Here is a 19,832-nt window from a genome sequence, read left to right as displayed (position 1 = left end):
TTTAACTATTTTGGCACATAAAGAGTTCCATCTATTTCACAGGACAGAGAAAAGAGGGGTGGGAAAAATGCAGATGTGTGACAAATCTATCTGTTAAGCAATTGCTGAAAGCCAATTTTGTTTTCCTTTCACCAAAGATCATTCAAGCAAGTCTGCAGGACTCACCTGCAAAGCTGAGGGGTCTGGCAGGAATTCAACATCCTCTCCAAAGATAAAATCGGGAGGCAGTTCTGGGTATTGGGCATTGAAAATGATATCCCCTGAAATAAAAGAAAATGACAGGTCCTTTTTATTTCCTTTCTAAGTATGAATATTCTGAAGACTGTATCAGAAAAACTTCTAAAACAAATTTACATTAGTTTCAGAAAAACATTTGAAAAGCACTTTCTGGATGATTAATTCTTCAAATAAACTAATTTTTTTTTTCTTTTTTTTTGAGACAGGATCTCACTTTGTCACCCAGACTGAAGTACAAAGGTGTCATCTTGACTCACTGCAGCCTCAACCTCCCAGGCTCAAGGGATTCTCCCATCACAGCCCCCCAAGGAGCTGAGACTACAGGAACATGCCACCATGCCCAGCTAGTTTTTGTATTTTTATTAGAGATGGGGTTTCGCCATGTTGTGCAGGCTGGTCTCAAACTCCTGAGCTTAAGCGATCAATCCACCTCAGCCTCCCAAAGTGCTGGAATTATAGGTGCGAGCCACTATCCCAGGTCTGCTATCCTTTTTTAATTTAATATCTACAACATGCAATCAAAAAAGCTTTATCTCCAAGTACACAATGAATGGAAATATCCAAGTAGAAAAGTAGAAGCAGCCACATTCACAATATGTGCTGATTATTTTTACAGGAAATATTACTGTCCAATCACTGCCTGCTAATTAATAAGCCTTTATGAAGACTGATTCTGTATAGACACAGTCCTCGCCTTGCAGAAATTAAACATACATACCTTTGGTATACTGGAAAGAATATTTGGCTTACAGTTCACAAAAACTTAGATTTATATCCACAAGGTCTCCTCATTATTTATCAGCCCAAGGGATCTGGAGCAAGTTTTAACTTCTTTAGACTTCAGTTTCTTCATCAGTAAGAGGGAGATACAATAGTACTAATGTCACAGATTTGTTGTGAGGATTAAAAGAGATGGCACGCCTGGCAGTGTCCAGCATATAGTAAGTTCTCAACATGTGATAATGGGAGTATTACTGTTGTTTTGATACATAAGACAAATTTACAAAGTCTCATTAGCAAATTTACATTGCAAGTTCTTCTACCTGTTTCTTTTCTGAATCCTTCTGTAGCTCCCTTTTTTTCCTCTGCTCATCCCAAGAATCAGCTCTTATCATTATGCTAATACTAACATGTAAATTAGTTTATCGACCATCTAACACACATATTGAGTTGTAATGTATAAAAATATGTATACCTGTGTACATATACACAACCTCTGTACATGTACATACATACAGCTTTATCAGTCCAATCATTTTTACTGCTCAAACAATAATATCCATAAAATTATATCCAAATATAAACATTCAAACTTCAGTTCTCATTTGAGTCCTTAAATCTCTATGCACTAGGCATTTCAATGTCAAACTCAGCAAATCTAAAACGTGATTATGACTGTTCCTTTTCTCACTCCCCTCATTCCCTGATTCCATGCTAAAACTTCAGTGTCATCTTCAACCTTTCATACACCCTGTATACTCTTAGGAAACAAGTCATCTCAATTTTTCCTCCAAAATGTCACTCAGATGGATTTTTCCTACTGTTAACAGCCCCTTCCAGGCCCAGATCACCTAGTCCATACATTCATTCATCCACTGAATAAATATTTGAACTTTGCCATACGTACTATGGTAGGCACTAAAGATCAAACAAACAAACAAACCCTGCTATTAAAAGCTGACAGACTAAAGAAATTCAATCATTATCATACCTTTTAAAATGGTCTCCTAACACAAGCTACCCTCCAGTTCATAATACATATTATCATCAAGTAAATATTCTTAATGTGCTATTTTGTCCCAACAATTCCTAACTCAAGAAACTTAAATGATACTCTAATATCAAATGGAGTAAAAGCAAACATTTCAAACTGATATCCACCCTTCTCTTTATCTACAAGCCTGTCTTTTCTTCCAGTCAATATGATCTGCTCAATGCCCTCCAAATACTATGACACCAACTACTATAATCTCTCTCTCCTTGCTTAGGTCTTACCATCCTTTATGAACCCACTAAATTGTCTCTTGTATGAAGCCTACCCTAATAAATCCAGAACACACACATCATTGTTACTTCTGAAATTAAAATCCTGATTAGTTATGCCATTCACCTGAGTATTTAGTTGTAAGTAGTCTTATATTGTTTTATTGCTCTATTAATTTTAAAAAATCATAATAAACACAAGCTACCTGTGAGATACTGTGACATGCTATGTCAATACAAAGATAACTATCCTCAAGGAGCTCATGTTTAGTGAGGGATATAAGACATAGACCCAGAACCACAAATACACAGCAATACAAAGTAAGTGCATATAATTGAACTTCCTAATTAAATTGTAAGCATCCAGAGAACAGACATGTTTTTATACTTGTTTAATGTTTCTGACAGGGCAGAGTACAGTACAAATAGAATATATTCAACAAACACTCAATAAATTAAAGAAATTCTATTCTCTGAACTGAATGTCTAAGTGTTGAAAAAAATCTTCAGTGAAGAATAAGGCATAGCAACAAACATATGAAAAAACGCTCAACATCACTCACTATCAGGGAAATGCAAATCAAAACCACAATACGGTTATTATGTTACTCGTGCGAGAACGGCCATAATTAAAAGAAACAAAAAAATATTAATAATAGATGTTGGTGGGGATGTGGTGAAAGGCGACAGTTTTACACTGCTGGCAGGAATGTAAACTCATACAACCACTATGGAAAACAGTGTGGAGATTCCTTAAAAGAACTAAAAGTAGAAATACCATTTGATCCAAAACCCCACCACTGGGTATCTACCTGGAGGAAAAGGAGTCATTATACAAAAAAGATACTTGCATACGCATGTTTATAGCAGCACAATTCACAATTGCAAAACTATGGAACCAGCCCGAATGCCCATCAGTCAACAAGTGGATACAGAAATTGTAATTACACACACACACACACACACACACCCCCCATGGAATACTACTCAGCCATAAAAAGGAACAAAATAATGGCATTTGCAGCAACCTGGATGGAACTGGAGACCATTATTCTAAGTGAAGTAACTCAGGAATGGAAACCCAAACACTGTTTGTTCTCACACATAAGTGGGAGCTAAGCTTTGAAGACACAAAGGCATAAGAATGATATAATGGACTTTGGGGACTCGAGGGAAAGGGTGGAAGGAGGTGAGGGACAAAAGACTACATACTGAGTACAGTCTATACTGCTCTGGTGATGGGTGCACCTAAATCTCAGAAATCACCACTAAAGAACTTATTCATGTAACCAAACACCACCTGTTCCCCAAAAACCTACTGGAATAAAAAATAAAAATAAAATAAAATGTGAGAAATGCAACACACACAACAAACTAAAAATAAAATATATTTTTATTTAAAAAAAGAAGAAGGCATAGCAAAGTCACTCCTGGAGCTTTCTGTAGGGAAGAAATTTAAACAAGAAAATGTATCCGTCAGAAGACAGGTATAAAATTAAATTAGCAAAAGTAGTACAACCACCATCTCTCACCCTACCCACTATCATCATCTCAGATGATCAACTGTATCTGCAATAAATTATAATTCAAAAGTGCTAACTACAAGGCATTAACTCAAGCCTTGGCTGAAAAGCACAAGTAGAGATAATATGAATGTCCTGATTACTCATTCTTTCAAATATACGCAGCAAGCATATTCTTTAGGAAGGAACATACTTTAGAGATCTGTTTGTAAAAGTCCTATAGTTGGCTTACTTTACTCACTTTAGGAAAAAAAATCAAAAAGTTAACAGAGCAAAGATATCAAGGTTTTGAAAAATGCCAATCTAGGTTTGTGCCTTGACATTCTAAAAATAAATAACATGCTAAATTCCAATAAAAGAAATTTTATCACTTTTGCTACTCCAGAAGAATGGCTGCATTTTCAAGTTCACAAAAGAACACTGTTAGTAATAAATATTTCCAAACTGGTAAACATTGAAAAAATCTACTTAAAGGATATCCATTCTAGTTGATTCTATTCAACATTATACTAGAGGCTCTAGCAAGAACAATTTGGCAAAAAAAAAAAGATACAAAATGTATCTACAGTGGAAAAAAGCAAAACTATCTCTACCCACAGATGACATAAATCTTGCATGTAAAAAATCCTAATGAATCCACACAAACAAACAATGAGAACTAATATACAGCTTCAGCAAGGTTGGCAAGATACAAGATAAATGTACAAAAATCAACTGCATTTCTGTACAACAGTAATTAACGATCCAAAAATAATTTTTTAAAATTCCATTTACAATGAGATCAAAAAGAACAAAATACTTAGAAATAAACTTAACAAAAGAAGTATAAGAAGTGTACACTAACAACTACACAACATTGTTGGAAGAAATTAAAGAAGGCCTAAATAAATGGAAAGACATCTCAAGTTTGTCAACTAGAAGACTATTGTCAAAATGGGAACACAACCCAAGTTGATCTGTAGATCCCATGCAATCCCTACCAAAGCCCTAGCTGGACTCTTTGCAGAAATTGACAAGCCAATCCTAAAAATCATATGAAAATGCAAGGGATCCAAATAGCCAAAGAAATATTTAAAAGTAATTTGCAGGCCTTCTCAATTATAAAAGTTGTTACAAGCTACAGCAATGAAGACAATGTTGTGCTGGAATATGGATAGGAATACAGATCAATGGAATAGAATTCAGAGTCCATAAATACACCTTCAAATTTATGGCCAACTGATTTTTGACAAGGGTGCCAAGACAATTCATTGGGGCAAAAAAGTATTTTCATCATCTCACACTCATTAGAAGAGCTACTATCAAACAAAAAAATAACAAGGGTGGGTGAGGACATGAAGAAATTGGAACCTCTTGAAAGTGCTGGTGGGAATGTAAAATGGTACAGCCACTATGAAAACACAGTGGTGATTCCACACACAAAAATTAAAACTTAACATATGATCCAGAGATCTACTTCTGGGAATATACCGTAAATAACTAAAAGGAGATTATCAGAGATATTTGCACACATCTGTTCACAGTGACCTGATTCACAATAGCCAATGAGTGGAAGCAACCCAACTGTCTACAAACAGATGAATGGATAAACCAAATATGACATATATGTGTGTGTGTGTCTGTGTGCATACATATAATGAAATATTATTCAGCCTTGAAAGGAGAAAAATTTTAAAACATGCAACAACATGAATGAATATTGAAGACATCAAGTAAAATAGTCACAAAAAGACAAATACTATAATGACTCCACTTATATGAAACACCTGAAGTAGTGTGTTTCATATAAGTACACTACTAAAGTGTACACTTAAAAAATGGTTAATATGGTAAATTTTGTTAAGTATATTTTATCCCAATTAAATGAGTTTTTTAAGCATCTTTTCAAAAAATGGTGATGGGACAACTGGAAAGCCACAGACAAAAGAATGAAGTTGGGCCCCTACTTCATGCAAAAATTAACTCAAAATGAATCAAAGACCTAAGTGTAACAGCAAAAAACTACAAGATTCTTCAAGGAAACATAAGAATAAATCTTTATAACTTTGGGCTAGGCAATGCTTTCTCAGACATGAAACCAAAATCAAGCAACAACAACAAAAATAGATAAATTAAACTTTATCAAAATTAAAATTTTGGCCTTCAAAGGACACTATCTAGAAAGTGAAGACAATCCACAGGGAGATAATTTTGCGAATCACATAGCTAATAAAGGACTCGTACCCAGAACAAAGAAATCTCACAATTCAACAATATAAAGGCAAATGTCCCAATTTTAAAATGGGCAAAGGGTCTGAACAGACATGTCTCCAAGAAGATATACAAATGTCAACTAAGTACATAGAAAGATGTTCAAGATCATTAGCCAACAGGGAAGTGCAATCAAAATCACAGTAAGATAGCTCTTAATTACCCACTTGGATGGCTATAATCAAAAAGATATATAATAACAAGTGTTTATGAGAATATGAAGAAACTGGAACACTTACACACTGCTGGTGTGAATGCAAAATGGTACAGTCGCTTTTGAAAACAGTCTGGCAGTTCCTCGAGAGGTTAAACATAGAGCTACCATCTGACCCTACAAATCCACTCGTAGGCATATATATACTCAAGAGGCATATATATACCCAACAGAAGTGAAGACATGTCCACACAAAAACTTGCACATTGTTTGTACCACATTATTCACAATAGCCAAAAAGTGGCAACAACTAATGTCCGTCAACTGATGAATGAATAAATTCTGACATTATACATATAATGGAATATTATTCAAATTTAAAAGAAAGTACTGATATAACGCTCCAATGTGGATAAGCCTTGAAAACATTAAGCTAAGTGAAAAGAGTCAGACACAAAAGGCTACTTATTGTATTATTATTGTATGAATCTATTTATATGAAATGTCTAGAATATGAAAATCCATAGAGACAGAAAGTAGATTAATGGTTGCCAGACAATGGGGAAAGGGAGAATGGGAAATGACTGCTAACTGACACAAGCTTTCTTTTTGTGATGATAAATATTTTCTGAAATTAGTGTTGACGGTTGTACAACTTTGTGACTGTATTGTAAAAAGCCACTGAATTGTACATTTTAGAGGGTAAATTAAGCTGTTTTTGTTTTTAATCTCATGCAAAAAATTGTCCCACTTTAAAGAAACCTCATCTTAAATAAATTACAAAGTGTTTACTGAATAGTTGTGGCATAGTTACTTTTTACAAATAAAATCATATTAAAAATGCAATGTGAAGAGTTTCTGCATTTAAAAGAACTCTGCAATGAGCCCTTTATAAAAGTAAAGAATGCTTTTTAAGATAAATACTTGCAAATATCTTTATTTTTAAGGAACTTTACAAAATGTATCTTTTTAATGGACATGACTGGATAATGTTAAAGACAGACTTTTAAAATTTTTAACTATTATAGATACATAATGCTGTACTTATTTATGGGGTACATGTGATATTCTAATACAAGCACATAATGTATAAAAACCAAATTAAGGAAATTGAGATATCCATCACCCCAAGCACTTATCATTTCTTTGTGTTAAGAAAATTCTAATTCCACTCTTTATTTTGAAATACACAATAAATTATTGTTAACTATAGTCACCCTATTGTGCTGCCAAACACTAGATCTTATTACTTCCATAGCTGATTTTTCAATAAATTTTAAGGCAACAAACCAGTATTTGGATATACAATAAGGCTTTTTTTTTTTTTTTTTTTTTAAAGGAAAAGATACGTACTAAAAGGGGAGGGAGTTTACTACATTATATACAACAAAAACATTACATAAATATTTTTCAAAACAAAGAAGTGACTTAAAATAGCTTTCAGAATCTCACAGAGTTACATTCCAGAATTTCTCAGGCTCCTACCTTCAACCTCAGAGAAGTCTGAAACACTTTGCCTCAATACTCTACAGCCTCTTTGAAATAAACTGTGGCATTGTTCTCTTGCTATGGAGAACAGTCAGTAAATCAGTCAAGAACATTTATTAAAAACCCACAACGCACAGATGTGCATACTGGACACCTGGGGAGTTATACAGGAAGTAGAAAACAGTACCTGACCTCAAGGCAGAGACAGTAGAGAAAAGATCAACACAAATCATATAGAAGAGCAATAACATCACATTTCCTTTATTTCACCCTGGAGCAGATGATATGAACACAGAGTACAGATTATTTGGACACTGCTTACTCCAACTTTTCATAAAATGGAAGAGTACGCAGGAGAACAAAGAAATAAAAGTAGGATCAGAGGTGCTATAAGGTGAGGATTTAAAAAAAGGAAGAAGTGTTACAACCACCTAACAACAAAATAATAGTTTCAAGTCTTATTTTTCATTACTCCCTGAAACTTGCCAGGCTATAATAGTGGGAGCAATGGGGGCAGAAGCTCCTTCCTTTCAAAATGCACATCAACAGTGCTTCATAATATGACACATACATGAAATCACAGAAATGTTAAATACAAAGTAGATTTTATTTACACTCTTGTGCCTTAGTAGCCGACAATTTTTAGAAGGTATCAGCACGATCTCAGGAAGGCCCAGTTACCAGATATGCAGAGTGGACCATATGTCCTACTCCCTAATTACAGAAGGAACACAGCCTGTCCACGGGCTCCTTTCCTTATTCTTCACCAGTGAAATATTATTATACTATTTTGTCTATCAGCTTCAATAACTGCCAGGAAAACATAGTTTCTAAGAAACAATTCACATGAACAGACACTTCTCAAAAGAAGACATACACATGGCCAACAAACATGAAAAGTGTTTAATATCACTGATATGGTTTGGCTCTGTGTTCCCACCCAAATCTCATCTTAAATTGTACTCCCAGAATTCCCATGTGTTATGGGAGAGACCCGGTGGGAGATAATTGAATCACGGAGGGAATTTTCTCCATACTGCTCTCGTGATAGTAAGTCTCATGAGATCTAATGGTTTTATAAAGAGGAGTTTCCCCGCATAAGCTCGCTCACTCTCTCTTTCTGTCTTTCTCCCTCCCTCTCTCTCTCTCCCTCCCTCCCTCTCTCTCTCTCTCTCTCTCTCTCTCTGCCTGCTGCCATCCATGTAAGACATGACTTGTTCCTCCTTGCCTTCCACCATGATTGTGAGGCCTCCCCAGCCATGGTCCATTAAACCTCTTTCTTTTCTAAATTGCCCAGTTTCAGGTTTGTCTTTATCAGCAGCTTGAAAACAGACTAATACAATCACTAATCATTAGAGAAACACATATCAAAACCACAATGAGATACCATCTCACATCAGTCAGAATGGCTATTACTAAAAAGTCAAAAAATAACAAATGCTGGTGAGGCTGCACAGAAAAGGAAATGCTTACACACTGCTGGTGGGAATATAAACTAGTTCAGCCACTGTGGAAAGCAGTTTGGAGATTTCCCAAAGAACTTAAAATAGAGCTACCATTCAACCCTGCAATCCCATTACTGTGTATATACCCAAAAGAATATAAATCATTCTATGGAAAAAAAACGCATATACTCATATGTTCATCACAGCACTATTCTCAATAGCAAAGACTTGGAATCATCCTAGATGCCCATCAAGAGTGAATCTGATAAAGAAAATGTGGTACATAGGCCAAGTGCAGTGGCTCACACCTGTAATCTCAGCACTTTGGGAGGCCAAGGCGGGTGGATCACCTGAGGTAAGGAGTTCGAGACCAGCCTGGCCAACATGGCGAAACCATGTCTCTATTAAACAAAAAATACAAAAATTGGCTGGGCATGGTGGCGCATGCCTGTAGTCCCAGCTACTTAGGAGGCTGAGGCAGGAGAATTGCTTGAATCTAGGGGGTGGAGGTTGCAGTCAGCCGAGATTGTGCTGCTGCACTCCAGCCTGGGCAACAGAGCGAGACTCTGTCTCAAAAAAAAAAAAGAAAAAAAGAAAATGTGGTACATATACACCATGGAATACTACACAGTCATAAAAAAGCATGAGATCATGCAGCAATATGGATGTAGCTGGAGGCTATTATTCTACCAAACTAACCAGTAACAGAAAACCAAATACCACATGTTCTCACTTATAAGTGGAAGCTAAACGTTGGAGTATACGTGGACACAAAGAGAATAATAGACACTGGGGCCTACTTGAGGGTGGAGGGTGAGAGGAAGGTGATGGTCAAAAACCTACCAATTGGGTACTTTGCTCACTATCTAGGTGACTAAAACTTTTCTACACCAAACCTAGTGACATGCAATTTACCCATGTAACAAGCCTGCATATGTACCCCCAGAACCTAAAATGAAAGTTGAAGAAGAAAAAAAGAAAAAAAAAGGTAAATGACTGGTTTTCTGCCAATGATAGATTATTCTTATCAGTTGCTGCATTAAATGATTACTTACTGAAACGCCAAGTATGGGAAGTGAGAATCAGACAAGAACCTTGTGGAAACACCAGTTTGAAGGAGATTCTCAATAAAAAGTAAGTTCAAGCAAGAGAGTTTGTGTCCATCCATTTCTGCATCACTATAAAGAAATAACCGAGGGCTGGATAATTTATGAAAAGAGGTTTAATTGGCTCACAGTTCTGCAGGCTGTACAGGAAGCATGGTGCCAGCATCCGCTTCTGGCAAAAACCTTAGCAAGCTTACCATCATGACAGGAGGTGAAGGAGAGCAGGCACATCACAAGGCAAGAGCGGGAGTGAGAGCAAGAGGGGTGCCACACTCTTTTAAACAACCAGATCTCACATGAAGTCAGAGCAAGAACTCATTCATTATCATGAGGACAGCACCACACCGTTCATGAGGGATCCATCCCCATGACCCAAACACTTCCCACTAGGCTCATCTCCAACACTGGAGGTCACATTTCAACATGATATTTGGAGGTGACACACATCCAAACCGTTTCAGAGCTTTATGAAAGACTTTGGAGAGGTGACTCATTTCCAAGAGTTAGCTTTAACCCTTAGTGTGTCCTTACACTGAAATTTAATATCTCTCTGAAAATTCCCTTTGCTGGTTCTGAGAACTTTATGGAACAAGTTTAATTGCTCTGTAATATCACAGCCCTTCAATTATTTGAAGGCAGTTTTCGTGACCTATCTTTCAACCCCACTAGGAGTCACCTCTTAGACAGGCTTACTATCCCAGTCTCCTTCACTATTCCTCATCTGACTTGTTTCAATTTCCTTTATCATTTAGCTCTCTCCTCTCTGAATATATACCTCTCTTAGAGGATAACACCCAGATCTCAAGATAAGATTCTAGGTGTGTTCTAAAGAGCATAGAAACCAACAAGAAAACCCATGCCTTAATTTATGCATTAAACTTCTATTGATAAATGGCATTGCAAGTTAAAATAGCTTTTTTGGCAGCCTCATCAGTAGTGACTCCTATTATGCTTCTTATTAACTAAAAGCCCTAACATTTTTATGTATTTACCACTACTAAACTACATATCCCTCTTCTCCACTAGAACAACTAAATTTCAGAATCCATTTCAAAATTTTAAATTTATCTGTATTATATTTCAATATCGCTAGATTTACCTATTTCAAGTCCATCATGATATTCTTAGATTCTACTCCAATTTTGGGTTGGCACTCCTAACTTCAAATTATAAACATACTAGCTAGGCATCCTTCTGGAAACCTCCCTGTATGGCAATTTATAAATAATAAACAATCTTAGGTGCAATAATTTAAACAACAATATCTAACCAATAATAATATGAACTTAAACATTCATCACGAATTTGTCAAGGAACTTGTCAACTGCCTTAGCAATGTAGGCTGTTGTGCCTACAAATTCAAGGATACCACTAATTATTCCATTGCACAGCATACTTCTCATCTTGAGTGGTAGAGTTTAATTTCCAATATCAAGGAAAAAGACTCTAAGGAATATTACATCTAAGAGTTGGCATATTTACATGAATTAGGCTCTCAAAAAAATATTTGTAGAACAAAGGATGGAAGTAGGGGGCAGAGGCTAAACTTAGGTCATTTAAGTTTGCCTCCTCTTCTTAGAAGACTTCCTTCTGCCATATCCCTCTCCTAGACTTCGGACCACACCTAATCCTTCTTTGCACTTCTAATACCTGAAGCAGTGCTATGTAATAGAAATAATAATGCAAGCCACATACGTAATTTTAAACTTATCAGTAGCCACATTCTAAAAAAAGAAAAAAGTGACATAAAAATTATAAACTATTTTTTAACTTTATACTCAGTAAAATTCACCTTTTTCTGTATAGCTATAAGAGTTGTATAACATGCAGAGATTTGTGTAAACACCACCAAATTAGGATACAGAACAATCCTATCATTCTCCAATATGTCTTCATGCTATCTTTGTGTATTTAAATGTTCCCACCATTCCTTATTCCTGGAAACCTCTGACCTGCTCTTGGCCCCTTCAGTTTTGCATTTTCCAGAATGCCATACAAATGGAATCATATAGTATGTAACCTTTTGAGACTAGCTGCTTCTTTCACTTAGCATAAGGCATTTGAATTCAGACAAATTGCTGCATCTATCAATAGTCCGCTCCTTTTTAGAGCCTACTAGAATATTCCATTGTACAGATGCACCACAGTTTATATATCCATCTACCCAATAAAAGACATGTAGGTGATTTCCAGCTTGTGATGATTATGAATGATGCTGCTATAAACATATATGTACATGTTTCATGTGAATGTACATTTATCATTTCTAGATAAACGTTTAAGGCTGGAATGCTAGGTCATATGATGAAGTGTATCTTTAACCATAAAACAAACTGCCAACCTTTTTTCCAGAGTGGCTATTACATTTAGCATACAAACCAACAATGCATGAGAGTTCCAGTTTCTACACATTCTTGCCAACATTTAATATGGTCAACTTTGTTATTATTGTCATTGATTTTAGTCATTCTAACAGGTACGTCATGGCATCTCATCATGATTTTAATCTGCATTTTCCTAATGACTAATAAAGTTAAGCTTCTTTTCATGTGTATATTTGCTAACTGTGTATATTCTTTGGTGGAGTATCTGCTCAAATCTGTTCCTCTTTTTTTTATTGTTGTTGATTTTCTTATTGTCGACTTTTGAAAGCTATATATTCTTGAAATTTGTTCTCTGTTAGATACATGATTTGCAAGTATTTTCTCTTATTGCTTCTTGTCTTCCTCTTAACAGTCTCTTTAGCAGAGCAAAAGTTTTAAGCTTTAGTGAAATCCAATTTATCAGTTTTTTTCTTTTATGGATTATGTTTCTAAGGTTGTATCTAACTCAGTGCCCAGCCCAAGTCACAAAGCCTTCCTTCTATGGATACTTCTTGGATTATTATGGTTTGAAATTTTCCATTTAAGAATGTGATTCACTAATTTTTGAACATGGTTTGAAATACAAGTCAAGGTCCTTTTCTTCTGCATGTAGATGTCCACTTGTTGAGAAGACTCCTTTTGCCACTGAAGTGCCTTTGCATTTTTGTGGAAAATCATTGACCACATTTATATAGATCTATTATTGGACTTTCTATTTTGTTCTACTGATCTATGTCTCTTCTTTTGCCAATACTACACTGCCTTAATAGTAAGTCTTCAAACTGAGTAGGCTGACTCCTCCATTTTTATTGTTCTTTTTCAAAATTGTTTTGGCTATTTTAATTCTCTGCCTTCCTATATAAATTTTAAAATCATCTTGTCAATATCTGCCCAATCCTCCTGGGATTTTGATGGGGATTACGCTAAATACTGTACATTAATTTAGGGAAAACTGACCTAGGAAACTAATTAAAATGAATTAGGGAAAACATCTTAACTATGTAGAGTCTTCCCATCCATGAATATATTATATATCTCTGCATTAATTGAGGTCTTCAATTCCTTTATCTACATATAGATATTGAACATACCTTATTGGATTTATAACTAAGCATTTTTTGGGCAGGAAAGTATTATAATTGGTACTACTTTTTAACTTTCTGTTTCTGATTGTTCACTGCTAGCATAAAGAAATATGACTGATTGTCCTATGCTGATCTTATATCCTGTGACCTTAAAAAACTCACAAGTTCTAGGATTTTCTGAATATGCCTTGGGATTTTCTACATAGACAATCATATTATATGCAAATTAGGTGGACTTATCTCTTCCTTTCCAATCCATATGCCTTTTATTTCTTTTTCTTGACTTCCTGCAAATTCCAGTACTATGTTATATAGGATTTGGGAAAGTGAACATCTTTGCCTCATTCTCAGTCTTAGAAGAAAAGCATTCAGTCTTTCACCATGTATGATATTAAGCTGTAGGTTCTGTGTAGATATCCTTTATAAGTTTGAGGCTGAAGAAATTCCCTTTTATTCCTATTCAGCTAAGAGTTTTTATCATGAACAGATTTTAAATTTTAGTTTTTTCTGCATCAATTGATATGATCATACGGTTTATCTTGTATTAGTCTGTTAATGTGGAGAATTGCATCGATTGATTTTCAAATGTTGAACTTGGCTTTCACTCCTAGAATAAAACCTGCTTGATTATGATACATTATTTTACTTTTAGACATATATATGTATGCATTTTATATATGTTACTGAATTCAATTTGCTAATTTTTTTCAAAAGTTTTACTTCTTTGTTCAAATGAGGGCTACTGGCCTATAGTTTGTTTGTTTGTTTTCTTCTACTTTCTTTGACCGGTTTTGATATCAGAAAAATGCCAGCCTCATAAAATAAGATAGAAACTGCTGTATACTTTTCCATTTCTGGATTATATTGCATAAAGTTGGTGATTGTTTTGTCTTAAATGTTTGGTAGAATTCACCTGAGATAATCTGGGTCTGGCATTTCATTTGTGAAAGATTTTTTTTTAACTATAAACTCAATTTCTTTAACAGATATAGGATTAATCAGATAATCTATTTCTTCCTGAGTGATTTTTGATAGTTTATTTCTTTCAGGGAATGTGTTCATTTCACTTAATTGCCAAATGAATTGGCATAAAGTTAGGTTCAGAGTGAAAGCACTAAACCATCTTCTGTGGACTTGATTCATCCGAATAGTTTTCAAAGCCTTTAAACGCTATTCTGGTTTTCCCAAAGTACACACCACCCAGAGGCTAGTCTGGGCAATGTTCTATGCTGTAGCTCAGTTCTCAAAGATTCTGCTATATTGATTCTGTCCGGTTCCACGTGTGAAGCTCAAGGATAAGCCTGAGACTTCATACACAGATTAAAGGATCCTTTTCTCCAGCCCCTCTTCTCTGTGATTTCCCCTGTACTCTGCCTCCCAGTGGCACCTTTTCCTGGTACTCTGGCTTGAAACTGGGAGTTTTCCCCTCCCCATGTTTTTATGTACTTTCCATTACTGTGTCAATCTGGAGGAGAAACCCCAAAACAAAAGAGTCTAAGAGGCTACTGCAAGAGTCCTGTTTCATCACTAGAGCTTGCCCGCCTTAGGGACAGAAGAGTTGGTGGGGGGGGAAAAAAAAAAGATTCCATCCTGAAGGGTCCCCCTTTCTATGTCTTTGACCCGGGAGAGGGTTTTCTTTGGAGAATTTTCTGTCCTTGCCCAGTGCATAGTGCCAGGATGTCCTAGGATCCAAATCAGGAGACATGGAAAGAAAAGATAAACAAATTTTTTTAAATCACAAGAAAATGACCTCCATATGGGTTAATCTTTGAGTTTTTATTTCTTCTTAGTATGTCTAATAATTACTTTTCAGAGTCCTCAAGCAGTTCCTATACGTATTCTTCAGGCACTCTATAGTTTTAAATTAAAACCAATGAGAGAGATAGAGTTCAGTTTACTCATTTTCACCAAGAACTGATAATTAAAGCTAATAATTACGGCCAGGCACAGTGGCTCATGACTGTAATCCTAGCACTTTGGGAGGCCGAGGCAGGTGGATCACCTGAGGTCAGGAGTTCAAAACCAGCCTGGCCAACAAGGTGAAATGCCGTCTCTACTAAAAAATATAAAAATTAGCCAGGTGTGGGGGCACGCGCCTATGGTCCCAGCTACTCGGGAGGCAGAGCCAGTAGAATCACTTGAACCTGGGAGGCGGAAGTTACAGGGAGTCGACATCGAGCCACTGTACTGCAGCCTGGGCAACAGCACGAGACTCCATCAAAAAAAAAAAAAAAAAAAAAGCTACTAATTAAAATAATAATTAATAAAAGTTATATAACCTTTATAATATATTTTATTTAGCCAGGATATATAAAATAGTACCATTTCAACATGTCATCAATATAAAAGTTATCAGTGAGATATTTAACATTTTTAAATATAACACTTTAGCATCTGATGTGTATTTCACACTTACAGCACATCTCAATTCAGACTAGCCGCATTTCAAAGACTCCATCACCACATGTGGCTAGTAGCAACCATATTGGACAGCACAGACCTAGAGGAAACACTGATTAGGAAAGAAGGAAACAAAGGGAATGAAGGGAAGGTAAGAAAGAAAAGTCACTTAATTTTCCATGACTATCTCAATGTAAAATGTCCTCCCTACCTCATTAGATACCACATTATGTTCCTGGGCAGTTATTAGTCATTGAAAAAAGTTCTTTCTCATATTGAAACAGAAAATATAGCTACAAATCACTTTTACCCGCTAACACTAGTTCTACCCTAAACATTATTCTACACGAAAGTCCCCAAATCATCTGCAGATGACTGTCGGGTCTTCTTTTAACCTTCTCTTCTCTAGGTTAAATATGCCTAGTTCTTTCAGTGGTTTATAATAAGACAATTTTCAGGAAATTAAGCTACATGATTCTTATATGTGTATCAGAGAGAATATACATGTTGTTGACTCTCAGAAAATTAGACTAATTCAGAAAGGGGTATAATGTCCCATCTTCAGATGTAATATGCTTTAAATGAACTTTTAACCTTCTATTTTTGTATACTTGTTTCAGTGCATAAAATAACAATATTTTAAGCCAAATGCTATAAATTAGCATTACTTTATTGAGCAATAAATATTCTACTGCAGAAAATTTTAGCCTTAGTAATCTTGTAATGCATATTCACAAACTGTTTCATTACTGCAATTTGTTATCAATTCTTTTTTAATAACTACAATGCAAGTGACACTATAAAAAAGAAAGTAAGCTTTTTCAACCTTTCTAGATTGTTGTAGTCTTAAAAAGTAGTTCAGAATTCAATATAATTTTAAAACAAATCAGTAATGATCCTTGTCATGAAAGAGTAAAACACTGAAAAAAAAAACCCACGGGAAAATTTAGCAAGTAAGCTTGATTTTTATATACCCATACACACACTCACACACCCTTGATTTAGGTGTAGCTCCTAGAACACTATGTATTTACATTTATTTTTCTGTTAATGAAATATCGTAATGAGATGGATGTTGTAAAGTTGGTTTAAACATACAGAATAAGTAGCTTTGAATTTACTGAGAAGAAAAAGAGATAATGCCATTTGGAGGAAACTGTGAAAAAACCCTGAGATGTGAAGCAACAGGAAAAAAAAAAACATTAATTAATTATTCTATACTTGAACAAGCTTAAGAAAAAGAGCATGTGACTGTAAAGATTTTGGTTAAACTGGCAGGATACATCAAGATGTTTTCCATTCTCTAAAGATAAAATTTTCATTTATTAATTCATTCAATCTCTCAACAAATATTAAACATATACATTATGTTAAGTACTGTTACTGACAGAAAAAGAGTTAAGAGATTCTGTCCCAAATCAGGCAAGAGAAAGAAATAAAGGGTATTCAATTAGGAAAAGAGGAAGTCAAATTGTCCCTGTTTGCAGATGACATGATTGTGTATTTAGAAAACCCATCGTCTCAGCCACAAATCTCCTTAAGCTGATAAGCAACTTCAACAAAGTCTCAGGATACAAAATCAATGTGCAAAAATCACAAGCATTCTTATACACCAATAACAGACAGACAGACAGCCAAATCATGAATGAACTCCCATTCACAATTGCTTCAAAGAGAATAAAATACCTAGGAATCCAACTTACAAGGGATGTGAAGGACCTCTTCAAGGAGAACTACAAACCACTTTTCAACGAAATAAAAGAGGACACAAACAAATGGAAGAACATGCCATGTTCATGGATAGGAAGAATCAATATCATGAGAATGGCCATACTGCCCAAGGTAATTTATAGATTCAAGGCCATCCCCATTAAGCTACCAATGACTTTCTTCACAGAATTGGAAAAAACTACTTTAAAGTTCATATAGAACCAAAAAAAGAGCCCGCATTGCCAAGACAATCCTAAGCCAAAAGAACAAAGCTGGAGGCATCATGCTACCTGACTTCAAACCATACTACAAGGCTACAGTAACCGAAACAGCATGGTACTGGTACCAAAACAGAGATATAGACCAATGGAACAGAACAGAGGCCTCAGAAATAATACCACACATCTACAACCATCTGATCTTTGACAAACCTGACGAAAACAAGAAATGGGGAAAGGATTCCCTATTTAATAAATGGTGCTGGGAAAACTGGCTAGCTGTAGGCAGAAAGCTGAAACTGGATCCCTTCCTTACTCCTTATACAAAAATTAATTCAAGATGGATTAGAGACTTAAATGGTAGACCTAAAACCATAAAAACCCTAGAAGAAAACCTAGGCCATACCATTCAGGACATTGGCATGGGCAAGGACTTCATGTCTAAAACACCAAAAGCAATGGCAACAAAAGCCAAAATTGACAAATGGGATCTAATTAAACTAAAGAGCTTCTGCACAGCAAAAGAAACTACCATCAGAGTGAACAGGCAACCTACAGAATGGGAGAAAATTTTTGCAATCTACTCATCTGACAAAGGGCTAATATCCAGAACCTACAAAGAACTCAAACAAATTTACAAGAAAAAAACAAACAACCCCATCAAAAAGTGGGCAAAGAATATGAACACACACTTCTCAAAAGAAGACATTTATGCTGCCAACAGACACATGAAAAAATGCTCATCATCACTCGCCATCAGAGAAATGCAAATCAAAACCACAATGAGATATCATCTCACACCAGTTAGAATGGTGATCATTAAAAGTCAGGAAACAACAGGTGCTGGAGAGGATGTGGAGAAATAGGAACGCTTTTACACTGTTGGTGGGACTGTAAACTAGTTCAAGCATTGTGGAAGACAGTGTGGTGATTCCTCAAGGATCTAGAACTAGAAATACTATTTGACCCAGCCATCCCATTACTGGGTATATACCCAAAGGATTATAAATCATGCTTCTATAAAGACACATGCACATGTATGTTTATTGCAGCACTATTCACAGTAGCAAAGACTTGGAATGAACCCAAATGTCCATCAATGATAGACTAGATTAAGAAAATGTGGCACATATACACCATGGAATACTATGCAGCCAGAAAAAAGGATGAGTTCTTGTCCTTTGTAGGGACATGGATGCAGCTGGAAACCATCATTCTCAGCAAACTATCACAAGAACAGAAAACAGAGAACCGTGTGTTCTCACTTATAGGTCGGAATTGAACGATGAGAACACTTGGACACAGGAAGGGGAACATCACACACTGGAGCCTGTTGTGAGGTAGGGGTAACGGGGAGGGATAGCATTAGGAGATATACCTAATGTAAATGACGAGTTAATGGGTGCAACACACCAACATGGCACATGTATACATACGTAACAAACCTGTACGTTGTGCACATGTACCCTAGAACATAAAGTATAATTTAAAAAAAAAAAAGAAAAGAAAAAAAAAGAGATTCTGCCCCAATAAAGCTTGTAGTAATGATTCAAGATACTAAAAACACCGGCCAAAATGTTTTTTGGAACAGGATACAGTCTCAGTGTCACCTCACAGATCACTAATTCATTATAATTGAGAAGAGGTATCTTTATAATGAGAAAATCTGGTAGACACCAACTTAATTTAAACAAGTGGTTTAATTTAAGCAGCAGCAACAATGGAAGAAACTGATATCATGGGCCTTGTGATAACTGCACTGAGAAGTACGTAACATCACTTATTTTAAAAGCTTGACAAATATGTTTAAACTGAACACAACCATGAAGAGAAAATCAGACAAACCAAATTGTGGGATAAGTTACAAAAC

At 35.6% G+C, this 19,832-nt stretch overlaps 1 protein-coding gene across 7 annotated transcripts in view; it reads right to left on the bottom strand.

The window, feature by feature from the left end:
• The window catches only part of BABAM2 (BRISC and BRCA1 A complex member 2), a 452,593-nt gene that overhangs the window by 352,824 nt on the left and 79,937 nt on the right, over positions 1-19,832 (bottom strand). For 6 of the 7 annotated variants that reach the window (XR_012095242.1, XR_005243113.2, XM_038006214.2 and 3 more), the window contains one exon: positions 166-260. Coding sequence is in view for 5 of the 7 variants with exons in the window: in XM_038006214.2 (XP_037862142.1) it covers positions 166-260 (95 nt within the window). In the remaining 2 variants the exon portion in view is untranslated. Of the gene's footprint in view, positions 1-165; positions 261-16,050; positions 16,073-19,832 lie in introns of those variants that run through there. The other variant, XM_038006215.2, reaches the window with a different exon arrangement.

Source organism: Chlorocebus sabaeus, chromosome 14 (genome assembly GCF_047675955.1).
Source record: "Chlorocebus sabaeus isolate Y175 chromosome 14, mChlSab1.0.hap1, whole genome shotgun sequence".
NCBI classification, from domain to species: Eukaryota; Metazoa; Chordata; class Mammalia; order Primates; family Cercopithecidae; genus Chlorocebus; species Chlorocebus sabaeus.
Note: the sequence above shows the minus strand (reverse complement) of the source record. Positions and strands in the feature narration are given on the sequence as shown.